Source organism: Populus euphratica, unplaced genomic scaffold (assembly GCF_000495115.2).
Source record: "Populus euphratica unplaced genomic scaffold, PopEup_1.0 scaffold20.1, whole genome shotgun sequence".
Taxonomy (NCBI): Eukaryota; Viridiplantae; Streptophyta; class Magnoliopsida; order Malpighiales; family Salicaceae; genus Populus; species Populus euphratica.
The window spans coordinates 2,933,389-2,957,497 of NW_011499854.1; the positions used below are offsets into that span (position 1 = coordinate 2,933,389).

A 24,109-nucleotide genomic window follows, 5' to 3' on the forward strand; every position below is an offset into this window, starting at 1 on the left:
TCCTCACGGTCCACTGAACATCCTGCAAGCCCAATAAACAAGTAAGGCACCGCGGGGATGACAGGCGTATATAATAAAATTCGAACCCAGGTACAGAGGTAGGAGAAAAACCCTTCCTAGGATGACAAATATTTTTATTCATCTTTCTGTTATTACGTGGTGGTCGCTAGGATCACAGTAGTTATATACAAATGGAGTTTGAATTATATTAATATTTTAAATATTTATCCATTATACAGGGAGTTTTTATATTCATTCAAGTATTTATCGTTGGAATATTATTTATTCTTTAATATAAATAAAAAAATAATATAATATTTGAGATGCGTGTTTACATGTCTCAAGTAAAATTATAAAGGATATATATACATGTATTATATAAATATTAATGTATATGTATATGTATATGTATAATATATTTAAAAAATATAAATACTCTCTCTATATATGTGTGTGTGTTTAATACTCAAGAGTTAGGTATTGTATGTGTTTCACGTTTTAACCATATTTTTATCTTATTTATTATTTATTATATAATATAATAAATCAAGAAAAATTATTTATTTAAATTATTATATATAAAATTAGGATTAAATTATCAACCCTAAACATTGGTGGTTTCGTCAGGTATAGCTGCATGAAATTTGGATTCTTTATTTTTTTTTTCTCCTAAAACAATTATGGATATTACCACGGGAATTATTTTTTTTTCTTACTTTAACCTGGATTGCCGGATTGTGTGAATCCTGTTAACCATGGCAGGAAAAAAAAAAAAGGGTTATTTTAATCTATTATAATCCAGTTATTAAGTACAAATTGGACGGGTTCTTCATCTGACTACTTAAGAAAATTTCATTAAGAAAATTATTTAAGAAAATTTCATTAAGATAAATGGCTCAACCAATCAAAATAAAAATAAAGTGGCACACATGTTATATATCAGAATTATTTCAATATAGAGTTAAGAATGTTGTCTTAGTTTATTTATAAGATGATGAGCAATTTAACTCATCTCTTATCTATTAATTGTATGTACTTATCTGATGAGCAATTTAACTCATCTCTTATTTTGATTCAAGGTAGTGTTTGTTTATGTGATTCTATTATATTTTTTATATTTTATCTTAAATTATTTTTTTATATGTTTGGATTTACGTGCTAATATTAAAAAGTAAATTTTAAAATATAAGAAAAATATTTTTATTTTAAATAAAAAATAACTAAACTAAAAAACAATCCATACATAAATCATATTTGTTGTGACTTGTTTCTTGATATTTTTTTAAAGTATATTTGTTTTGAAAAAATACTAAATTGATATTTTTAATATTTCTAATAATTTTGATTTGTTGGTGTAGAAATTTTTTTTAAAAAATTTTTATTATATTTTTATAAAAAAAATCATTTTGCTCCACAACACTAACCACTGGTTAGCTCACCTTAATATTAGGAATTCTTTTTATTATCCTTTCTTAAAATTTGTTTTTTTTTTCCAATTCTATTCTCTTAGTTAGTTGGGAGGTTTATATATGGAGTTGTGATTATCAAATAACTTCACACGATATCAGGTGATTTTACCAAACTAAGCTATTTCAAATCCTCTTTACTTTGATTCCACATTAATATTTTTGTGTATATGTCAAGAATATATGGTGTTGGGTGTGTATGGAATGTAAAATTTGTCCGAATAAAAATCTAATTTTTAATTATCTTCCTTACCCTATTTCTTAATTCCTCTCCTCTTGCTTTCTTTTTATTTATCCGTTTTCTATAAACTCCATCTGTTATTAATCGTGGATGGGCTTAATGTTTTTTAAGGATCCATCCTCTCATTCATCATGTGTCGGTCGGGGGTCTGGAAATTATTTGAAGGCTACATCTCAAATAATTAATTACCATTCTATTAAAATTCTACCCCTTCCGTAAAACATACCTATATAGCAAAAACATTACAAATCAATTCTGCAAATTTTCATGAAAAAATAGTGTAAAAATAAGAGACAAGGCATACTGTATATAAATTTTGATAAAAAATTGCACTGGTCTTGGCTAAAATTTTAATCTAATATAACATGAAATAATTACCATGATGCTTCATCAAGGTAATTAAAAAAATAAACAAATAGTTTAGTTTCTTCATCTAAAATCCTTTACAAATCAAATATTAAACAACTTAATTAGAATTATTCTTTTAGACCAAGAAATTATAGATTTTTTCTCATAAATTCTTGCTTTCCAATTCTCAAATCTCAAAAGAAACCAGTAATCAAAGCATTCTATAGCATCAAGTGCTAGAAAAAATATAAAATGAAGCAGTACAATTTTAGACTAAAATGACAACAACAAAATCAAACTTAACATGACAATAAACAAAGTATCAGTATTGTTGAGACAAAAATATAAATAATCAAAAAATATAGATGGTTAATTAACCTAATTTACAACGCCCTTTTTTTCTCATATTAGCATTAGCATTCGACAACGCCCTTTTTTTCTCATATTAGCATTCAAGGAAGAAATAGTTGTGGTTAATTAACTTACCTCACATCATCATATATTCTTAATATTGTAACCCAAAACAATACACAAAACCTAAACATTAATTCATGTATTATTAAAAATAGATAATTTGTTAAATATTTGTAAAAACAGGAACATATACTTAATTTTACAACACCTTCTTTTTTTGTTCTCAAATAATTTCTTAGGATCTCCTTGTTTTTTCCCCTCTAAAACCAACTCAGATCTACAAATAAATTCATCAATAATAAATATAAAATTATGAGAAGCAATAAAAAAAATGGATTTCATTTCTTTTTTTCTACAACCACAAAAGAGATTCCATATCATGTATTAATTTTGATGCTGATTGTGAAGAAGACAAACATAAAAGATGAAAACAACAAACAAATGAAAAAATAAAAGATATACAAAATTGTTCATGGTGAAAATAACAAACAAATGAAAAAAATAACATTTTAATTAGATCTATAATATCAAAAGTTTGCAAAGGCATATGGGGTAGCAAAAAGAAAGGGAAATTATTTATGATGGTCGAGGAGAGAATAGTTGTAAGAGACAAAAATCTTAGATTTTTTACGAGAGAGAAGAGGGATCTGCTAGGTGAAGAAACGATTGCAATGTATTTTTGCTTTGATTTTTAAGATGAATCATTAAGCTGAATTTTTTACGGTAGAGGGGAGAATAGTTGCAAGAGACAAAGATCTCAAAATTTTCTGTGAGAGAAAAGAGGGATCTATTAGGTGAAGAAATGATTATAATGTATTTTTTCTCTGATTTTTAAGATGAATAATTGAGCTGGATAGTTTGATATTCCAATTGCTTTTTTTTTTCCTCTCTTAGGGGATCAGTTTGTCGGTGGATCTTGAGAAATGAGGTTAGCTATTGTTGCAAAGCACAATTTTCCAACTTTTATTCAACCAGAGATGTGATCACAATTGTTGATGAATCCCACCAAAATAAAACCTAGTTTTTACATAACCAAACACGTAACAATTATGGCCGACTTTAACCTTAGATGCAACCGCATTACCAACAGCACTTTGGTGTTATGTCTCTTCATGTTTGAAAACATATTTTTATTTTAGTTTTGGTTCTAACAAGGCATTTTAAGATATTTTAACTCATTTTATATGATATAAAACAAGATTTTAAATGATACCAAATAGATGGATATTTGTTTCTTCTCTTAAAAGATATGTATGAAAAATAAGTGTTTGGTATTATGGTAGCTTTTGCGATTCTAGTTTTAAAAAATAAGTTTAAAAAAAAACATTTTAGGGTTTATAAAAAAATATATTTTTGGTTAAAACTACTATAAAAAAGATTTTTGCATGTAAAATAAATAAAAAATAGATCTTCATGAATGAAAATTATGTTGTTTTAGCTTGTATTGATGAATAAAACAATTTTGGAGTTATATTTGCTCATTAATTTGAGAATTACATGTTGATAAAAAAGTTAATTTTAATATAATGAGAAATGATTTTATTTCTTTAAATTTAACCAACTTAAAATGGACCAAAAAATCCTTTTAAAATGGACTAAAACACTTATTGGACGAGGACTAACAAGCCCGAATCAAATACATACTCGGTGTTCAAGAAAAATAGGTTTATGTATTATAACTTGAACCTATTCTAAGCATAAATGCATGGGCTTAAGCATAAGCAACATGCTCGAGTCCATACTGGGATTGGCGTGCACCTAGACTAGGCGTGACATGCCCACCACCTAGTAGGGGTGCTGAGCATGCACTCCATCACCCTTAGATCCAAGTGTGCATCATAAGCCCAGTATGTCGAGGTAATGTATCTGAATTTATTTTTCATCTTTAATGAGTTTAAATACCTTGTTGGAAATTATTACTTACAAATTTACAATTTTTTTATTTTTAACATTTTTATCTTATGTGTTTTTAGAGTTTATATCTTTAAAATATTATTGTAATTTTTCTCTTTACAAATTACTGATTTTATCATAGAAAATCCTTACTTTTATTGAAAAAAAATTATTCTGCTAATATCAGCAATATTGATTCGTGAGGCATCATCTATTATTAGTAACCAACTAATTGAACTTTTTATATCAAGTTATTTACCATCTTAATTAAAAAGAATAAGTTAAATTATTTAAATTAAGAGATTAATTAATTATTTAAAATATTAAATAAATATCTTGGATTTTCATAACAGTAAGAAAGAAACATTGATTCTACAAATGAATTCTAAAAACATAAAACTCAATTATTTTTATTGGCATGCAAAATGAAGTCCGGCCATGCATAAAACAACAAGTCAGCATCGTCAACAATCCACGTACTGGCTAATTTTTAGCCAGGAGTGGTGGCAGTGAAGCCTATGGCCACGAGCCATGTTTGCAACCTGACAAAAATCAACCGAACGAGTGTCTCCAAAACACATTTCATTTAATCAAACGTGACGACACTTGGGTCCGATATTCTTCGTTCTTAACTTCTAAACATTGGCGTGAAGGAAGTGGCAAAAACAATGACGTGGAGGAATCGGCAAATTTGCCAAATGATCAGAGACCTTTGTTTGAATTTTGATGACCATACATGGGACAGCGATCGTGAATGGTGATGGCGATCCTGCTCAGTAGCTTCCAATACACGTAAATCGCCAAGGAAAACATATTTCTTTTTTGCAACAGCAGAGAAAAATATTGACGTGGTAGGAAACCTTATTTGTATTTTAGTAATGGTTTATGTGTATATTTAATTAAGCTTATTTATTGTTTACGAAATTATTCTGTATTTGATTTAATATTAGTATTGATATAGTATACGTATAAGGAATTATTAGTAGAAAAGTTATGCCTGTATCAAGGGCTGTATACATACATGTATAAATTTTTGAGTTAGTGTGTTGCAGTAAGCTAACTACAGTGTTTATCTTCCAAAATATTCCTCTCGTCAATACTATCAAAGCTTCACCGCCATATTATTTTTCAACAAAGTGATATCTGGGCTTGAGAGAATATGGTGGCATATCTTTTTATTTTCTTTTTTCCCGAGCTGTATAAATACATTTCTTTCTTTCTTTCTTTTATCTGATTTTATGTGTTTTCTATTATTAAAAAAAAGTCTTTTTTTTAATAATCTTTTAACTCTTCCTTTTATTTTTTATTTTGTTTATTTAATTTTTTTCTGAATAACAGTTGTTTTTTAAACTATTTTATATGTATTTAATTTTTAAAGAGATTGTTCTTATTCATCTATAATTTTTTATTTTATATAGATGATCTTTATTTTTAAATTAAAAATATTTATTTTTTGATAATATTTATAATATTGTGCAGCTTGTCTACTATTTTTTTCTTTATTTTATTCAATTAATTTAATGTGTGTCTATTTTTATAATCATTTTATTGAATAAAAATTTAATTTTAATAAATAAATTCATTAAATATAACTAGATAAATAATCTTTATTTTTAGTTATTATTAATGATTATTTATTTATTTACATATATAATTTTAAATTTATTTAATTATATATGTACATAACAAATTAATTTACATTTAAAAAATTTATATATTTATTTTTTTATTAAAAAAAATATAACCTGAGACATATCACAGGTCAAATAAGCAGTGAATACTATATTTGTTATAAATATAAATGGGAGGTTCTAGAAAGAGGCTCTGAAAAGGGAATCAACAAGTTCTCACTTTAATACACGTGCTTACATAAAAACATGTTTTAGCACGTCATATTATTAAAAAACAAAATTCAATATTTGATCTTGATCATTTCCATATCTTATTTGGATGGTATTTACTCCCCTCGATTTACAAATAAAACTCGAGATGGAGACATCAAGATGTCAATTGAGTTATTAATATCTGAGCAAAAACTAATTTGGGACGAAAAATCACTGTCGTAACAGGCTCTTTGGCATTGTAGATTCACACCGTGCAATTTTATTTTTGTCATTAATTTCTTTTTTCATTTGATCTTTGTGCCTTTATTCCATTTATAAATTGTCTTCGATTATTTGTTTCTAAAAGCTCGATATCAGCTTCACAGGAAACCAAAAAAATCTTCTCACCATTTTTCCTGGGCTTGATTTCATGAAAGATTATTCAGGTTTTTGTTTTTAAAGATATCAAAACTCCGATCAAAGTTGATTATTAGAAAATATTTATGCCATATTTGTTTTTATATTTATTTTTTAAAAAAAAAAAATTATTTTTATTTATTTATTGTAAATTAATAATTTTTTATGTTTTTAGGTTATTTTGAGGTGTTGATGTTAAAAATAATTTTTTTAAAAAATATACTATTTTAATATATTTTTAAATAAAAAATATTTTAAAAAGCAACCACACCTTTATTTTTGAACATGTTTTTATTATCTGAAAACAACATATTAAATGTTGATTTTAAAAGGAGTAAAGAAAAAAAAATAGCTATAAATATTAATCAGGATTTTTCAAGGTTTGGTTGCTAGCCTGACATTATTAATGAGTTCCACATATTTAGCTTTTATATATATATATATATATATTCATGATCAATAAAATTTGTATATCATTGATTATTTTTTATTATATGAGGTTTTGATCGTTATAATCTTATATATTATTGATTTATATATCTTTTGTTTATAAAAAGATTCATGAGTTTGTTTGTTATATCTTAAATAAGCATGAGCAACAAGCCTAGTAATCTCTATTTCCTATAATAAATTAGCTGAGAAAAAGGAATTCATCAATGTTTTAGTTTGTAATTTTTTTTAAAAAATCAAAACATTTGGAGAAGTTTGTTATTATTTTTTTTCCTTTTCTTTTGTTCTTATAGAAACATAAAAAATGAATAATTGGTTGTCAAAATTACTGTAAATCAAGTAAAGTGGTTTTAAAAATTTGTAATAGTAGCTGTTGGTTTTGCTTATTATAAAATAATAATAATAATAATAATAAAAGTCATATAGTTCATACCAAACAATCCCTTAGATATCTGATTTCAATTTTTCAGTTGTATAATGATATCTCCGTAATTCACCTACAGAGTTTGATTGCTGCCTTAAAAAATTGATTCATAAAAAGGGAGTAGAGGATTTAAAAAACAAAAAAATTAATTTTTTAAACCAGGAACCAAAAGAAAGAAAACACACCAAGGAGGCGAAAAGGTCATCCCTTCTAACGGTCGGAAAAAAGTCTTAAAAACTCCTACTCGTTGCCGCTCCTGACGTTACATAATCCCCGTGACTCCTCCAGGCCATTAGCCATTCATTTACCTTCATCAATATCCAAATCTCGAAGAAGGAAAAACCCCATTGAATTCCTTTGTTTTATCAGTTTCGTAATCATAATCCATATAGATCACACAATCTTTTGTTTCTTACTCTTTTTTGCTTCTTTGGCAGGTTCTTTCAACAGTATGGAGCCAGGAATCATTGATTGGGACAGCATTGATTCTGTATTCATCGAAGATGACACTTATGAGAACATGAATGCACCAAAATGGGTTGATTTATCTGCCTTTCCTGAACAACCTGCCAATGATGAAGCTTGGTTCTGCAAACCTGGTACGACCCTTTTGAATTCCCTGAGTTTGGTATCCAAGAAAGTAATAAAATATTGCTAATGAAAGAAAACCAAGTAAAATCTCTTCTCCATTTGTGTTGGGTTCTTACACAAGGCATTTGTTTGTTGATTTACAGGTTGCAAGCATCCAAAGACTATTGAAGATTATCTCAAGTCAAAACGGGGTTCGAAGGTCTTTAATCTATCTGATCAAATTTATTATTAGGTTTCATTTGATTTGATTCCATATATCAATTTATGAAAACTTGGCATACCTTTTTCTTCCCCCTCAGGTGAAATTTCCGAAGTCTGTTACTATATCTGAAATGCTTCCTTTCAGGGACAGGAATCGCAGGTCTGAAGTTAATCTAAAATCATTTAAAGAAATGAAAACAACATTACTGACTTCAAAAATTCAGTTTTTAACTGATATTTTTTCTTTTTTCCAGAGACGCAAAGCTGAAAAAAGCAGAAATTCCCAATCCACATACCCTCAAAACAAAAGGGTACAAATCTGTTCACAGTTTCCGGGAAGATTGTGAAAACAAGAATCCGAACTTATCTAATAGAAAACCTGATACCGATGAACTGCCAAAGAAAGCAAACATCAGACTAAGAGAAGCTAGGGACGATTTACACGCAAACTCAACAAAAGCAAAGCTAAGGACTACATTTTCAGCCCGGAATTTGTTAGCAGGAAAGGAAGTATTAAGTCAGATAAAAGAATTCTGCTGTGAATTAAAGAGCCTGGCAAAGAAGGGGACGAATAATGGGTCAACGAAAAAGGTGTCTGTCAGGGTTTTGGGTGAGAAGGAGAGAGAAAAGGAGAGGATGCCATTGCTTGCGGTCAAGGAAGGGAGGCAATCTAAAGTAATGGAACAGAGTAAACGACAGACAGGGTGGGAGAAAAATGTTCGGTTTTGATCAAGATTTTGTAAAAATTATTTTGCTGCCACTTGATATTGCATACCCAAAGCTAGATAGAAACTTGAATAAGATACATGGGGTGCCATTGATTACCTAAATATATGTGATATGATCATAAACATAGAATAGAAACTGAATTATTTTGCTGTGATGGTTTCTCTCTATATATATTTTTATCCCAAGCTCTGTTTCTCATGAATTCAAATAGCATTTGATACAATAATCTAATAAATCACTTGAACAATAAGTGATAACATCATCGCACATCGCTTGTCATGCGTTTTGTAAGGTTAGTGTGTATAATTTTTCTGTGTGCTGAAGGATTACACATACCTTGGAATTCATCCGTCCATTTGTTGAATAATGACACGGTGGTTGCACTGCGGGTTTTGATGGCAGCAGCTTGGAATCCTTCGCTGGTTGCTGGTATGGGTGTTTCAGTTGTTACTGGGCCTGGACAAAGCCCAACTAACTGTCATCTTTTATCAACTCGCAGCTTTCTTTTGTTTCTGCTTGGAAAATGTTTTTGAGAATATTAAAAAAAATTTATAGATTTATAATGATGTTAAAAAAATTATAAAAAAATTATTTTAATATATTTTCAATTAAAAATTATTTTAAAAAACAACTGTAAAAAAATAAAAAAAACAAAAAAAACCCAAGTCCCCATTTATTACTATGAAAAGAGAAAAATATTAATTCTTCCATAAACCTCAGCTCCACATGAAATGGAAATTATCATAGGTAAAACCTGGGTTTATGAGATTACAAGGCAGGAGGCATTGAGTTTAAGTTTTGCTACGAAATATCGAGGTGATATACTTATGTTCAATTAATTTTATATAAAATATACTTTATTTTTTAATTTCGATATGCACACACATAATGCCTTTAATTTTATATCCAAAAAAACAAGAGAGAAAAGACATGTACACCGTTAACGGAAAAGAGGTTTTTTTTTTAAAAAAAAAGATCGTGCATGTTTGTCCTTGCTATTATAATATGCTTTTGAGATTTTTTTATAAAAAATATTAAATTAATACACACACATATTCTTAAATGATTTAAAAATATTGATATAAACATTATTTTAATATATTCTTAATTAAAAAATACTATTGAAAAAAGTTAACATCACAATATATATTTGAGAGTGTCAATAATTTTTTTAAAGTATTTTTCATTTAAAAATATATTAAAATATTTTTTTAGTTTTTTAAAAATATTATTCATATTATTATATCAAAATAATTTAAAAAATAACAAAAAAAAATTAATTTTTTTTTTTTACCTCACCGGAATGTAATAACAAATGGCGGCAATGACTAGAAAGGCCTGCAAGGAGATTGGGCATGAGAGCCCAGTTCATTAACACCAGGCATCTCCAAAGTCAATAAGCTTAGCGTGCTAGGCCAGCAATGTCCACTGAACAAGTCACATAAACCAGAGCTCTTTCATGTCTGAACAATTAATATTCCAATTGCAACAGTGATGACAACGAAGACTTTAGACTTTCCAATAAACAACATAGATCAGCAGCCATTGCCCCAGTCCAACACCTTGCATGTTGCCAGACAGCGGGATAACAATATTGTATTCCACGTTCAGACCAGATTCACCTCCCATGGGACCCTTTTTTTCCACTATACAAAATTTTAATTTGTTTTTTTTCGCGTATATTTTATTCTTGTTTAGAGAAGGCATCTTTTTTTTTTTATAAGAAAAAAGAAAAGCTGCTGGCAATCCAGACGTCTGTAGTTTCGATTTTTTTTTTTTTTTGGATTAGTAATGTTTAGGCAGCTGATTTAAGAGTCCGAGTGATAGCATCCATGCACAATATTTCTGGCAGGACTAGACTGGTGATGTTATTTAAAAAAATAAAAACTCAACAAGAATAGACTACAAGACAGGCTATGAGCAATCCAATCATATAATTGATGCAAGAACTATCGATAAGCAATCGATCATGTTTATGAATTTCGACATCAATCAATCCTTTATGAAATGACCCACGAAAAAAATAGCTTTTACATTGATCATGTGATTGGATAACCCATAGTTCGGAATTTAAAAAAACTAAACCATAATGAAAAAATTATCCTTTTGTAATGTTGTTTATTGAAATAATATTTTTTAATTTTTATTTTGATAGATATTATTTTATAATTAAATTTATTCTTGATTAAATTTTATATATTATTATTGATTTATTTTCTATGAAGTTATCTTGATGTTATAATTTAGATCTCAATTTTTTTGGACTAATCTTATTTACTCGGATGGTTTTTGAATTATTTTTTATTTTTATTTTATTTATTAATATTAGGTTAATAGAGAATTAAGATTTATTATTTATTTCAATTTATTTTTTATGAAATTATCTCAGTTTGATGACCTGAGTTGCATGCTTGATAAGTTAACTCAGGTTATCTCGAATCTTTTCTTATATTCTTTTTATTTTTCTTTGTTAATTTTGCCATTCATTCATTTTTAATTTCATCATTCAACGGTTAATTAATTAATAATTAAACTTTATAATTTATTTTAGTTTGTGATTTATTGGGTTATCCTGATTTTATGATTCAAATGTGACAAGTTAACTCGAGTTGACTTAAATCAGATTTTATGATTCAAATGTGACAAGTTAATTCGAGTTGACTTAAATCATTTTTTTTTATTTTTTAAAATTAATTTTTTCTTTAATTTCATCATTTAACATTGAGTTAATTGAAATTTGAGTTTTAATTTTATTTATTTATTCTATAAGAAGTTATTACGTTTTCATGATTTAGATTATAAATTTTACATGTTAACCTGATTTAATTCAAATCAATTCAATATATCACGGTCATAGTATTTAAAAAACAAGATATCATTTTGAATTCTTATTCTATAAAAACTATATTTATATTTAATTGTTCATGTTATTTTAAAATTTTTTAAGTTCGGGTCATATTAGATTAATTTCTACACAGTTTATTTTTTTTAATTCTTGTCACAGCTTATCAAATTTCTTCTAATCTTCTAATGTATTATTCTTTTAATCTTCTCATGTTAATAATACATTGACCATTAAATAAATATGGTGTGCCCGAATATAGTTAGAAAATATTTCAAAAAATATCTCACAATAATCACATTGTGATTATTAACTTGGTCGTCTAGGAAATTAATTGTTTCCATTTAATTTCTCAATATAATTGATTTTTTATTTATTCAAATATACGTGGTGATAACATGAAAGGTTAGTTTGACGGTGAAAGAGTAATTAATAATATTTTATTATTTATTTTCTACACACACTTTATTTTTATTTTTGATGGGTCATATTTTTTTTTTAATTTTGATATTTGTTTTTTTCAAGCAAATACAAGTAATAAGAGATAAATAATAAATGAAGATATTATTATCATTTTTTATGAGTTACAAACTTTATTTTCTTTATCCTTTTCATGATTATCTCTCTTTTTTAAAAAAAAATTAAAAAAAATTAATAATATATCACTATTCATTCCATATACACCATGAAATTATCTCAATCAACATAAAATCCCATGAATGGATTATCATACACCTAACTCTTCACTTCCCATATAAATAACAAAAATAATTATTTATCAGCAGGGTTATGGCTCAGTGGTTGTTGGAACCGCTCTCCTTCTTTCGAATCTTAGTTCGAGTCCTAGCGGGAATAGAACTGGAGGGTGTTTCTCTTCATGTCTCTACTGGGTCCTTCCCTGTGCGGTACGCCTGTTACCCCTATGGTGTCTTACTTGCCCACTGGACTTGCAGGATGTTCGGTGGGCCGTGAGATTAGTCGTGGTGCGTGCAAGCTGGCCCGAATACCCACGTTAATAATAAAAAAAATAATTACATAATTTTCCTTTGATTTTCGCTAATCATGTGCAATTAATACTTGCTAATGTATCTATAAAATTTGCCACATTTCATTCGAGCGATGGAAATTTTATGAATTATTTTAATTATACAATTACTAAAATAGATATTTTAATCGAATTAAATGCTTCTATATATATTATACAATGACTACAATAGTTATTTTAATGAAAAATTGATTGGAACATAGCATACGTTGAAAACCAAAAAATAAAACACAAAAATTATGTTCGGTTAAAATATAATTAGCCCATAATACAAGTACTTACTAGACAATTTAAGAAATTAAAAACTCATAACAATTGTATGGTGATATTGTTTTTTTTGGAGAAAAATTATTATTTTAATATTTTTGAATTATTTTAATATTTTAATATTAAAAATAAATTTATAAAAAAATATTTTAATATATTAAAAAAACACACACAAAAAAATAAAAAAACACTATAAGATACAACAACTGCAACAGTAACAACAGCTGCCTATCATGTACATTAGTTTTTGTTCAAAACTCCAACGAGAGACTTGGCGGCTTTTGCATTGACCTCCCCCCCTCTCGCTCTGCTAATCATGTAATTTTTTTAAAATTAATTAACGATTACAATGCCGATCACAACCAAATTATCTATTATATTCTCTAATTGCTTGAAATCTTGCTCAACATTCTGGTAAACTCTCTCCTCAAATCTCTTAATATCCTCCCGCTCCAAGTACTTGGAATCTTGCTCAACATTCTGGTAGACTCTCTTCTCAAATCTCTTAATTTACTCCCATTTATGATTCAATTCCTCTCATTTTCGTATTTCTCGTTTTTTTCATGTCATTTTCCCTAAAAAAACTGCAATCTCTGATCCAATTAAAGGTAAGTTTTAGCTCATTTTTGTTCAACCTTTGCAACCGGTAATTTTTTTTGTTTTTCGGACACAGTTGTTTAGTTTTCGCTAGAGATTGTCTAGTGTGAGTTTGTGTTAGCGTTTTATGGGTTTAGTGTTCAGATTCAGTGTCGTTTTTGTTCACTATGCTGTTGTTTTTTTTTTTTTTGTCGGAAATTTTGTTTTCTTATTATTATTTTTTTTATTCAGTTTTAATTCACGCGCTTGAATCGCCGAGTTTGGTATTTAGTGAATTGTTAATGGTAATGAATTTAATTTAAATTTTGAGCTGTAAATTTTATGCTTTTCCTGGGACTTGTGGTTTTTTCCCCGTCTCTTGGTGACTGTAATTGTGAAATTTTGTATTGCTGATTTTAAATTGATTGATTTGCAGGTGTAATTTTGTGTTTGTTTCTGGAGAGGTGTCAGGGATAATGATTTCGAAATGGAAATGTTCATGGTCTTTGATGGCTACAATTGCATCTATAGTGGCATTAGTTTCGGTAGTTCATCTTTTCTTGTTTCCCGTGGTGCCTTCTTTTGATCCCTTCAGTGTTCGGCAAGTTAAGGATTCTTGTGTCCCAAATAATGAATCAGTGGATGGAAGGACTGGTCATGACCCGGGAAATTCACAGCCAGTTTTAGATTTAGAGCACAAGTTTCCAGCTGACTTGCATCGGGCAGTGGTTTATCGTAATGCACCATGGAAGGCTGAGATTGGACGATGGCTTTCTGGCTGTGATGCAGTTACTAAGGAAGTCAGTGTTGTTGAGGTAATAATAGTTGTGACTAATGACTGTTAATTTGAATCTGTTTGTGAGATTGTTAACCTCCATTCATTATTTGTACTTGTGGGAAATGCTTATTCTTGCTGTATACACAGAGAAAGGACTTGGTGAATTCTATCGGCTTATGAGGCTTTCGTTGACATGCTCTTTCTCATCTTTTAGACAAGCTTATGCTGATATCAAATTAAAATTTCAGTCTGATAGTTAATATGGTCAACTGCTTTGATCACAGACAATAAGTGGCAGGAGCTGCAAAAATGATTGCAGTGGTCAAGGAGTTTGTAACTATGAACTTGGTCATTGTCGGTGTTTTCATGGATTTAGTGGTGAGCCTTTTTTTCCCTTTCTGTTTTTGCAATTCTTATACTTCCATCCTTTTCCCAATTCACGTCACATTTAGAAAATGATGCCAGTAACTAGAATAGGTTGTCATGCCCCTTTTGTACGGGGAAGTTGAAGTTGTGGGATTGAAAAAGTCAGATGGCTACTTGGAAGTTGATTTTGAAAATACAGATGATTAGATTTAGCATTTCCATTTCACATTGTAATTGGTAGATGGACGGTTCTTTTGCCCCATCCTGATTCCAAGTAGAGACACAGGAAAACTCTGTTAATTACAAATTGTTACAGATCTTTGCTGTGTTCTTTTTTGATAGCATGGCCAAACCTCCGTTTTTATGTGACTTAAACTACAAAAAGTTTAGAATTTAACTATGGATAACAAAACAAACAATAAAGAATATTCCAAATGATATTGTTTCTGGTGCTGATGTTTCAGGGGAAGGATGCTCTAAGAGACTACACTTGGAATGTAACTACCCTAAATCACCAGAGCTACCATATGGGCGATGGGTTGTCTCCATTTGCTCTGCTCATTGTGACCCGATGAGAGCACTGTGCTTTTGTGGAGAAGGTACAAAATATCCAAATCGTCCTGCAGCAGAGACTTGTGGGTTTCAACTGAGGCGAGTGCAGTTAGAATCTAAGGAAGAATATTTTGTACATATCATTTGTTCCAATTTCCAAATCCTCTTAGTCATGACTCGACATTTCTTATCAGCTTACCTTCTGAACCTGGTGCCCCGAGACAAGTTGATTGGGCAAAACCTGACCTGGACATATACACGACAAACAAAAGCAAACTAGGATGGTGTAATGTGGACCCAGCTGAAGGGTATGCCAACAAGGTGAAATTCAAAGAGGAATGCGACTGCAAATATGATTGTTTGTCAGGGCGGTTCTGTGAAGTGCCTGTGCAATGCTCTTGTATTAACCAATGCTCTGGACATGGGCATTGCCGTGGTGGTTTTTGTCAGGTAATGTTTGTTCTTTCTTTAATTATGATTCCAGAATCACAGGTATTTGATTTGCACTGTGAAAGAAATAAATGAAAACCATGTTTACAGGCAAAATTTGTGAACAAAATAACATTTGGAGTGTTTACAAGGGCTTCCTTTCATGCGTGGAGGGGGTTTTGCCCTCCTTTCCCTTTTCCTTTTGAGCCCTGTGAAGAATATGAAATTGTGGCATGGAGAACTGCACAAAACCGATGAATCTTTTGAACATTCCTGTCCTGTATAGCTGATAGTAAAACAATTTTAGGTAATATGAGAATCTAATGCAGTGATTTGTTGGGGGAAAAATAAACAAATACTAAAAAATATGTAGTATTACACTTTCTATTTTCTTGGTATTTGTTCTTGGTGAATTTTGGGATCCATTGCTCAAGTGGATGAGAGGTTAGCATGCAATAAAAAAACTTACCGAATTGATAGAACATTATTTTGTTTCTAATTCCCCTAAAATCTTCTCTTTTGATGAATTTTCATTACCCTGAAAGTTATATTTTTTGAACTAATTTAAATGTCCTTGTCTTTCTTTCAACCTACTATCTAATTGTGTCAAGATTGTATTTCTAGTGTGCCAGTGGTTGGTATGGAACAGACTGCAGTATCCCATCTGTTACATCATCTGTAAGAGAGTGGCCTCAGTGGCTTCGACCTGCTCAGCTTGATGTTCCTGACAATGCACATCTCACTGGGAAACTTGTTGAGCTCAATGCAGTGGTCAAGAAGAAAAGGCCCCTTATATATATTTATGATTTACCCCCAAAGTTCAACAGTTTACTTCTTGAGGTAAGAATAGCATTTCTTTTGTTTCTTGAAACTAGGAGCAAACTTCTCATGTTTGTCAATTAATTGGTTCTGTAGGGGCGGCATTTTAAGTTCGAATGTGTAAACAGGCTGTATAATGATAACAATGCAACAATTTGGACGGATCAGTTGTATGGTGCCCAGGTATTATTTGAACTGAGATTGAGATTTAGCTTATACCATGAATTGTATCTAATGCTGTAGCTATGCACTTACAGATGGCACTCTATGAAAGTATTTTAGCTAGCCCATATCGAACATTAAATGGTGAAGAAGCTGACTTTTTCTTTGTACCTGTTCTTGATTCTTGCATCATTACACGTGCTGACGATGCACCTCACCTGAGTATGGAGGTATGCTTTCTAGATCTGGGATATGGATATGTTATGGATGCATGCAATTCTATCTTTTATGCTTATGTTTTCATAAAAAAGGGAAATGGAAGGATATTCTTTTATTTCCCTGTAGACATTCTGTTCTTATGCTAATCTTTAAAATAAAATGGAATTATGGTCGTATGTGTATGCAATAGTCTTGCAAACTATTAGTCTTTACTTCCAAGCCATCAGATGCTGATTCATTTTGTCTGTTATCTTGAACTCAGACTTGTTTTGTCATTGAAAGCAAATGATCATTAGATTGTAGCATATGTTCTCTCTTTTTGGTAACTCCATATAACCAGCCATTTTTCCATTGGTACCACCATAGAGATAGTATGAGCCAACTTTGGACAAAAATCAATCTATATTGCTTTTTTTTTCTTGCACTTCATTGTTTGTTAATGGACGTGGTTGCATATCATAATTTTCTGGTGCTTCTTGTGTTCCTATATGGATTACACAGGTTTCAAATAAACGCTTCAGTAGAATTTCCATTATTATTTTTTTCTCTAATTGTAACTCTGACATACTCCATCCTTTGTTCTCAGTTGTACTTTATTCTTATCCTACCAATACATTTGCTTTCCCTTTTTACTAGCATAACACATGGGTCCTCTCTACACATGCTTATTCATCCAATTCCTCATGAACCTAATTCGCCACTCTTACTTCTGATTTTGTGGACTCATTATCTGGTGCCTCAGTGTTAGCTTCAGATGCCTTTTTGCTGCTCAAAGTCCTTGGAGCAGAATATGTTGTGACTGTTTTATTAAGTTCCTTTCTACTTCACATGACTTGAGTGTTTCATTCTCTCACCTGTTCTTAAAACTTCAAATTTCCTTTTATGTTGGATATTTAGAAGTTGGAATAAAATACTCCTATATGTTTTATCCAGAAACAAGTCTCGATGTGGAAGTTTGACTAAAAAACATGGTTATGTAATAAGTCTTAAGCTAATTTTACATCACTCATTCAGTCAGTTCAGCAATTATTAAGAACTAAGCTGAATACATAGATGTGAACTTTTGTATAGTGGTCAGTAATCCTCCTCCTCCTGGTATGTTTGTCAAGAAATCCTTGAGAATACAACTTCAACTCTGAGATCTTGTTGTCCCTAACTGCACTTTCTGGTACCCATCCAGCCACCAAGCCCAGGGCTTCTTGTTCAAGCTATCAATAGCAGCTTATTTTCCTATGTATGAAAAAGTCATATATGTGTACCATGTGCAATTTGAAGTGAGTGTGTTGCTTGTCATATGCGGAGCCCTCATGGTTATGTGCTTTCTAATTTCAGCAACATTTGGGTTTGAGGAGCTCTCTCACTCTAGAATTTTATAGGAAGGCATACGATCACATTGTTGAGCATTATCCATTCTGGAACCGCTCATCAGGAAGAGACCATATATGGGTAATGATTTACTGTTTAATTTTTTCCACTTTTCAAGTGAACAAAGTTATTTTTCATTGCCTTTTCCCGATACAACAGAATACTTCCGGGTTTATGCTAATGATTCCACCTTGATATCTGAAGGCAGTCTTTTTCATGGGATGAAGGTGCTTGCTATGCCCCAAAGGAGATATGGAATAGCATGATGGTGGTTCACTGGGGTAATACAAATTCAAAGCATAACCATTCTACAACAGCCTATTGGGCTGACAACTGGGATAAAATTTCTTCTGATAGAAGAGGCAAGCATCCTTGCTTTGATCCTGATAAAGATCTTGTGCTTCCTGCCTGGAAGCGACCTGATGTCAATGCTCTGAGCACCAAACTGTGGGCTAGGTACATTTCTCATTGAATTTTCTGGCTCAATTGTGAGATAAATTCCAAATTCATGCAAGTAAAGGTGAAAATATTATGTATTTGTCTCAGGCCTCTTGAAAAGCGGAAGACATTATTCTATTTCAATGGAAATCTTGGACCAGCATACCTGAATGGAAGACCAGAAGCTTCGTAAGTAAAACTGTAATACTCAATAGCTGTTTGCAATTTATTGAAAAAGGCAAATTGTTTTCAAATAGAAATGCATACTTCACAGGCTACACAGAGGCACATGGTTTGGCTGCCTTTACTAGCTGTATCCTGTCTCATTCTCAATAATATGATCAGCTGTCTCCTTCATACTAAATAAATAATTAGCTGTCTTTGTCTGGTTCTTTTTCCAGTTTACGGAATAACTCCTTCCTTCTATTATGCTACAAAAGTTTCAGCAGATCTTATAGTTTGCTGGTTGTAATTGTGCAGGTATAGCATGGGTATCAGACAGAAACTTGCAGAAGAGTTTGGATCAACCCCTAACAAGGATGGTAATCTTGGGAAACAACATGCTGAAAATGTGATTGTGAGCCCATTGCGCTCTGAAAGCTACCATGAGGATTTAGCCAGTTCTGTTTTCTGTGGAGTAATGCCTGGAGATGGTTGGAGTGGTCGTATGGAAGATAGCATTTTGCAAGGGTGCATTCCAGTTGTCATTCAGGTAGGTAGTTCTGCGTATCCTGAAAATTTAGAGAATATGTTTGATTTAGCATACAAGCAGCAAGCTACTTGGTTGTTCATGACTCAGGTAAGCATCTTGAAGCTTCTAGTCGTATGTCAAAATTGCAGATGGGGCCATTTTATGCTCAGCCCCAGTAGAACAGTAGCTTTTTCAAATTTGTTTATTTTTTAAATTTTCGTTCAAACCTGTGACTAGGATCTCGAGCTGGCTTACAGTATCAGTAGGTGATATAGTGTGAAACCTTCCTACTAGCATTTCTAGGAAGTTTTTAATTTATTTGTTGCAGACACTGACGATCAATGGTAGCAACTTATTTCTAGTTTGTTCCATCTTGTTTCCCTGTTACTAGGATGGGATATACCTGCCATATGAAAATGTGCTCAACTATGAAAGCTTTGCTGTCAGAATTCTGGAAGACGAGATTCCAAATTTGATAAAGATCCTTCAGGTATTGTTTTGGTTTTAGGAATCTCTTTGTGAAATGGTTACTCTGAAACCTTAAAAGCTGATAATCATTAGTGCTCGCTTCCTCTAGGGATTCAATGAGACAGAAATAGAAAACAAGTTGACCAGCGTCCAGAAAATCTGGCAGAGATTCTTGTATCGTGATTCTATGTTGCTTGAAGCTGAGAGACAAAAAACTGCTTTTGGTCATGTGGAGGATTGGGCAGTTGAATTCTTACGATTGACAGAAGATGATGTCTTTGCCACCTTTGTACAGGTATATGCTTTTGTTTATGCTGAATATAGAGCTATTTAAAATTATTTGGCTGCACAGCAGGATTCCACCCTCCCATTAAACTCTTATTCTCAGTTAACTTAAATCTCTGATGCTGCAATCCTCTCCTTGCATTTGCCGATATGAGACTCCAATTTAACCATAAGCCTTAACCTTTGAGTCCTATGCCTTTCGGCATCAAGATCAGCTGTTGGAATTGATATCAATCTTCAAGAAATAAGAAAATGATCTTAGTTGAAAGACAAGTAAAGAATTTCATATACGAATCTCTTTCCAGGATAATAGCATATTTCCTCGGTTGTGGTTTTCGGAAAAGGAATTTCATAGAATGCTCACATCACATTTTCACTAGGGAAAGCAAGAGTTCGATAAGAAGTTTCATCTGATAGGGCAGGCCAGGAAAAAAAATCAATTCATCAACTTTATGCAAGTGAGAAGCTGAAACTTGATATAAGCTAGGAAGAGAGTTGTGCAATCGAAAAAACTGAAGACTACAGTTAATCTTGGAAAAAAATTATGATAGAATCTGTTGCAACTGTACATTGAAATCAAGTCATGTATGATTATTGTCTCTATAAGTTTCAGCAAGGGATTATTTGGTAAGATAGATATTAAGCCAGTTAAAAACCCTAATTCTACATTTTGCCTTTAATTTTCCCATCTTTTGGTTCCTTCATAAATGGAGCATTTGTGAATGGTAGCAAAAAATAAGATATTAGGAAACCTTTCCTATTTGCAGAAAGGTTATCAGTTTTGAAGGATTTTTGCTAGAAAGACTGATCCTGTGGTGAAAGATAGTGCCCCTTGACTTGATATGAATTCCACCTTCAGATATTGAGATCATTTCCTGCAGTTTGTATTCCACGTTGGAGTTCAAATTTGCATTTGAACCTTCAAAACACAGCATTAAGTTTTAGTTCATTTGTACATGCATTTCTGCATGTTCATTAATGGTACTGACATGCTATCATTGGCCTGACTAGGTTCTACACTATAAGTTGCACAATGACCCTTGGAGGCGGCAGCTTGGTTCTCAGAAGAAAGATTTTGGCTTACCACAAGAATGTTTAATGAGAACATCCTGAATAGCTATACACATATAGCTGCTGGCAGATCCCTGATGTGCAGCAAAGCCTGAATGACGGCTTCTGAACCTTGCTGAAAATCAAGGCAAACAGTGTTATCCTATCCTGATAGCCAAATATTCTGATCCACATGCTGCTGTCTGGCTAGATTGCTAACACATACAGGTAGATAGATAATACATTTTTTAACAAAAAAGAAAATTAAATGCAATAACAATATTGATCATATACATGCCAGATGACTGTTTGCTCATGTTCTTATCAATCCTGTGTCACAGAGGGAAGTGCTGGAAGGGCCAAAGGAAAAGAAAAGTGTTTGCTTTGATTATTGTTTACTGTGTTATCTTATTTATGAAGACGGGGAACAAAATTCTCAGTGCCCAAAAAACATGGTAGAGCAGTTAGCTAGATTTCCATCGTCATTAATGATTTCTGCGTTGTCTATATCCTATGATCACAAGATCATGGGTACACGCTATATATATATATTTAGTATTAAAAGAAAGTTAAGGCATTGCTAATGTATTTGTAGGGAGAAAAAAATTCTGATCATTAATTAAAAACTTGATGCATATGTGGTAGTTATATATTAGATAATATATATTTTTAAAATACTAAAAGGACAATTTAATTTGAGCTAATTATTTAACTTGTAATCCAAGTTATAATAAATTTATAAAAAATAAATTAAAATAAATTATAAAATATAATTTCTAACTAATTTAGTATTGAAAAATGAAATTAAAAATTAAAAATTAAAAATTAAAGAAAAAACCTAATAAAAGATTAGAGTGAATATGAGAGTTAATCTAATAAAACCATAATTTGATTAGCTATCTTAATAGATTTAATAACTTTTTATTTATGAAATTATATTTTATTTAATTGTATGATAACCAAGCGTTGTTGCTTTCTTTTTGCATTAAAGAACAATTTTTTTTTTTAAAAGAATAAGATAGACACATGAGATTAAAAAAAACAAAAAAAAATATAATGTTTTAAGATAAATAATAAAAAAGTGATCTTTTTTTTTTAAATCTAAATAACAAGAGAGATAATCAAATAAAAAAACATCTATTTTTTTAAGCATATAATGTTTTAAGATAAATAATAAAAAGTGATCTTTTTTTTAAATCTAAATAATAAAAGGAGATCTTTTTTAAAGTTAAATATCAAAAGAGACATTCAATTTTGAGACATACAAATATGAAATAATGAAATGATTTTTCTTTTTAAGTTTATGAGAGTGAAAATGCATAAAAAAATTAACATAGAAACAAACTAGATAGGTGGGTTTTATGATTGGATCATATAAAAAAAATATGATTCACAAGCTAAGTTTTTTTTTTTTAATATTAAAGGTGAACTTATTTTTTTTTTTTTTAAATATTAAAGGTGAACTTATTTTTTTTTTAAAAAAAAACTTATATAATGCATCATCTATATTCATAGAATCCAACAACTAAACTGTCATAGAAAAATCAAGGATATTTTGTATATAAAAAATTATTTTTCAACCTTTTTTTAATTCAAAAATATCTTTAAAGATCTAAATGAATCCATTAATGAGTTTAAATAACCCTCCCTTGAAACAAATAAAAACTCAAAACAACCCCATTTAAAAATAAAAAAAATTGAACTCATTTAGTATCTCATACAGAGAAAAGTTAAAGAATTCCCAAATAAAACTTTTCTCATTTAATAAAACCATTTAATATAAAAAACAACCCTTTTTTTTTAATGGATGAAACAGGTGTTAACAAATGAATTTTTTTTTTGTTCGTCAACTTGTTTTAAGAGATCAAATTGACAATCACCAAAAAAGGCTGAACTAGGCCAATATTCTAAAGCAGTTACTATTTTAGGATCAAATGCGCATCAATTCCTTCTTAAGTTGATGGTGTGCGAAACGCTTATAATTTCGTGAAACGATTGGAACGCGTTAGCCTTTAGGACAGTTCATTGCAACGCAATAGAGACTCGATCCACTTATATTCGTTGGCCATTTGAGACATCCAAATCCTATGAAGAACAACGGCTTCCATCTTACCTGGTTGTATAATGCAGAGGAATGGAGGGTGGAACTGCTTTGTGGGAATTCACATTCCGTAACAATTGAGTTTTCATCCTGCTGCTCCATCTCTTTCATTGTGGATCCTTGACGGAATTGAAGATGCATTTTTTTAGCGTGTTCCAATTTAAGTAGATTTGATGATAAAGGTGAGGATTGAACTTGAGTCTTCATCCCTCTTGCTTCCGCAAAAAAACACCATCGAGCAATATTTGCATGGAGGCAGTCTTAAATTGCCTCTCCATACGGGTTCTCTAATATCCAATCCTTATCTTTAGAAGATGTCCAAATCGTGGATGGGTATTTTAGGGAACGAGTTTCATCTTTCTGCAAGCACCTTAAAAAGAATTACCTTCGATCGAGTTTGTGTGGCAAAGAACTTTTAGGTTATCTAGTGATCCCTCGAAGCTTAGTGTATCAGCTGAAATGCTTGACAGGATAAATCTGTCTACCATGGAAATCTTTTCCCTCTAGTGAGGAATCATCGTAAAGTCTTTGCTCCCAAAATCGCTGTGGATGGATTTCCCATGAATTCCTCTTGCTCGGAAGTAAATTAAGCACCTACAAAATGTTGACTCTTTTAATGAACACATCGATCCTCGAACGAAATTTTTATCAGTCAGAAA

At 30.7% G+C, this 24,109-nt stretch overlaps 2 protein-coding genes and 1 long non-coding RNA gene across 6 annotated transcripts; 2 read left to right on the forward strand and 1 right to left on the reverse strand.

Moving 5' to 3' along the window:
* The first annotated feature begins 7,668 nt into the window (after window positions 1-7,668).
* On the forward strand, window positions 7,669-9,199 carry LOC105122736 (uncharacterized). Its single transcript, XM_011022020.1, has 4 exons — window positions 7,669-8,075; window positions 8,211-8,266; window positions 8,367-8,428; window positions 8,523-9,199. Exons 1-4 carry the CDS (start codon window positions 7,928-7,930, stop codon window positions 8,995-8,997), a joined length of 741 nt encoding a protein of 246 aa, XP_011020322.1. The 5' UTR covers window positions 7,669-7,927; the 3' UTR covers window positions 8,998-9,199.
* Window positions 9,200-13,482: 4,283 nt separating this feature from the next.
* LOC105122738 (uncharacterized) lies at window positions 13,483-13,756 on the reverse strand. Its single transcript, XR_841740.1, has 2 exons — window positions 13,717-13,756; window positions 13,483-13,634 (listed from the first exon to the last, which is right to left on the reverse strand). It is a non-coding gene; the product is annotated as an uncharacterized LOC105122738 (long non-coding RNA).
* Window positions 13,549-21,890, forward strand: LOC105122737 (exostosin family protein). Of its 4 annotated transcripts, none has more exons than XR_841739.1 (16): window positions 13,683-13,759; window positions 14,164-14,542; window positions 14,790-14,883; window positions 15,336-15,522; window positions 15,618-15,873; window positions 16,477-16,692; window positions 16,768-16,854; window positions 16,929-17,063; window positions 18,385-18,498; window positions 18,626-18,873; window positions 18,964-19,044; window positions 19,336-19,567; window positions 19,938-20,036; window positions 20,124-20,309; window positions 21,311-21,577; window positions 21,651-21,890. XR_841739.1 is itself a non-coding variant. In XM_011022022.1 (15 exons), the coding sequence occupies exons 2-15, from the start codon at window positions 14,204-14,206 to the stop codon at window positions 21,410-21,412; spliced, it is 2,376 nt and encodes a 791-aa protein (XP_011020324.1). In that variant the 5' UTR covers window positions 13,549-13,634; window positions 14,164-14,203; the 3' UTR covers window positions 21,413-21,890. The 4 variants fall into 4 exon arrangements, 2 of the variants coding, with proteins under 2 accessions (XP_011020324.1, XP_011020323.1); XR_841738.1 differs by having other exon boundaries at window positions 21,691-21,890; XM_011022022.1 differs by lacking the exon at window positions 13,683-13,759 and adding an exon at window positions 13,549-13,634 and having other exon boundaries at window positions 21,311-21,890.
* The last annotated feature ends 2,219 nt before the right edge of the window (window positions 21,891-24,109 follow it).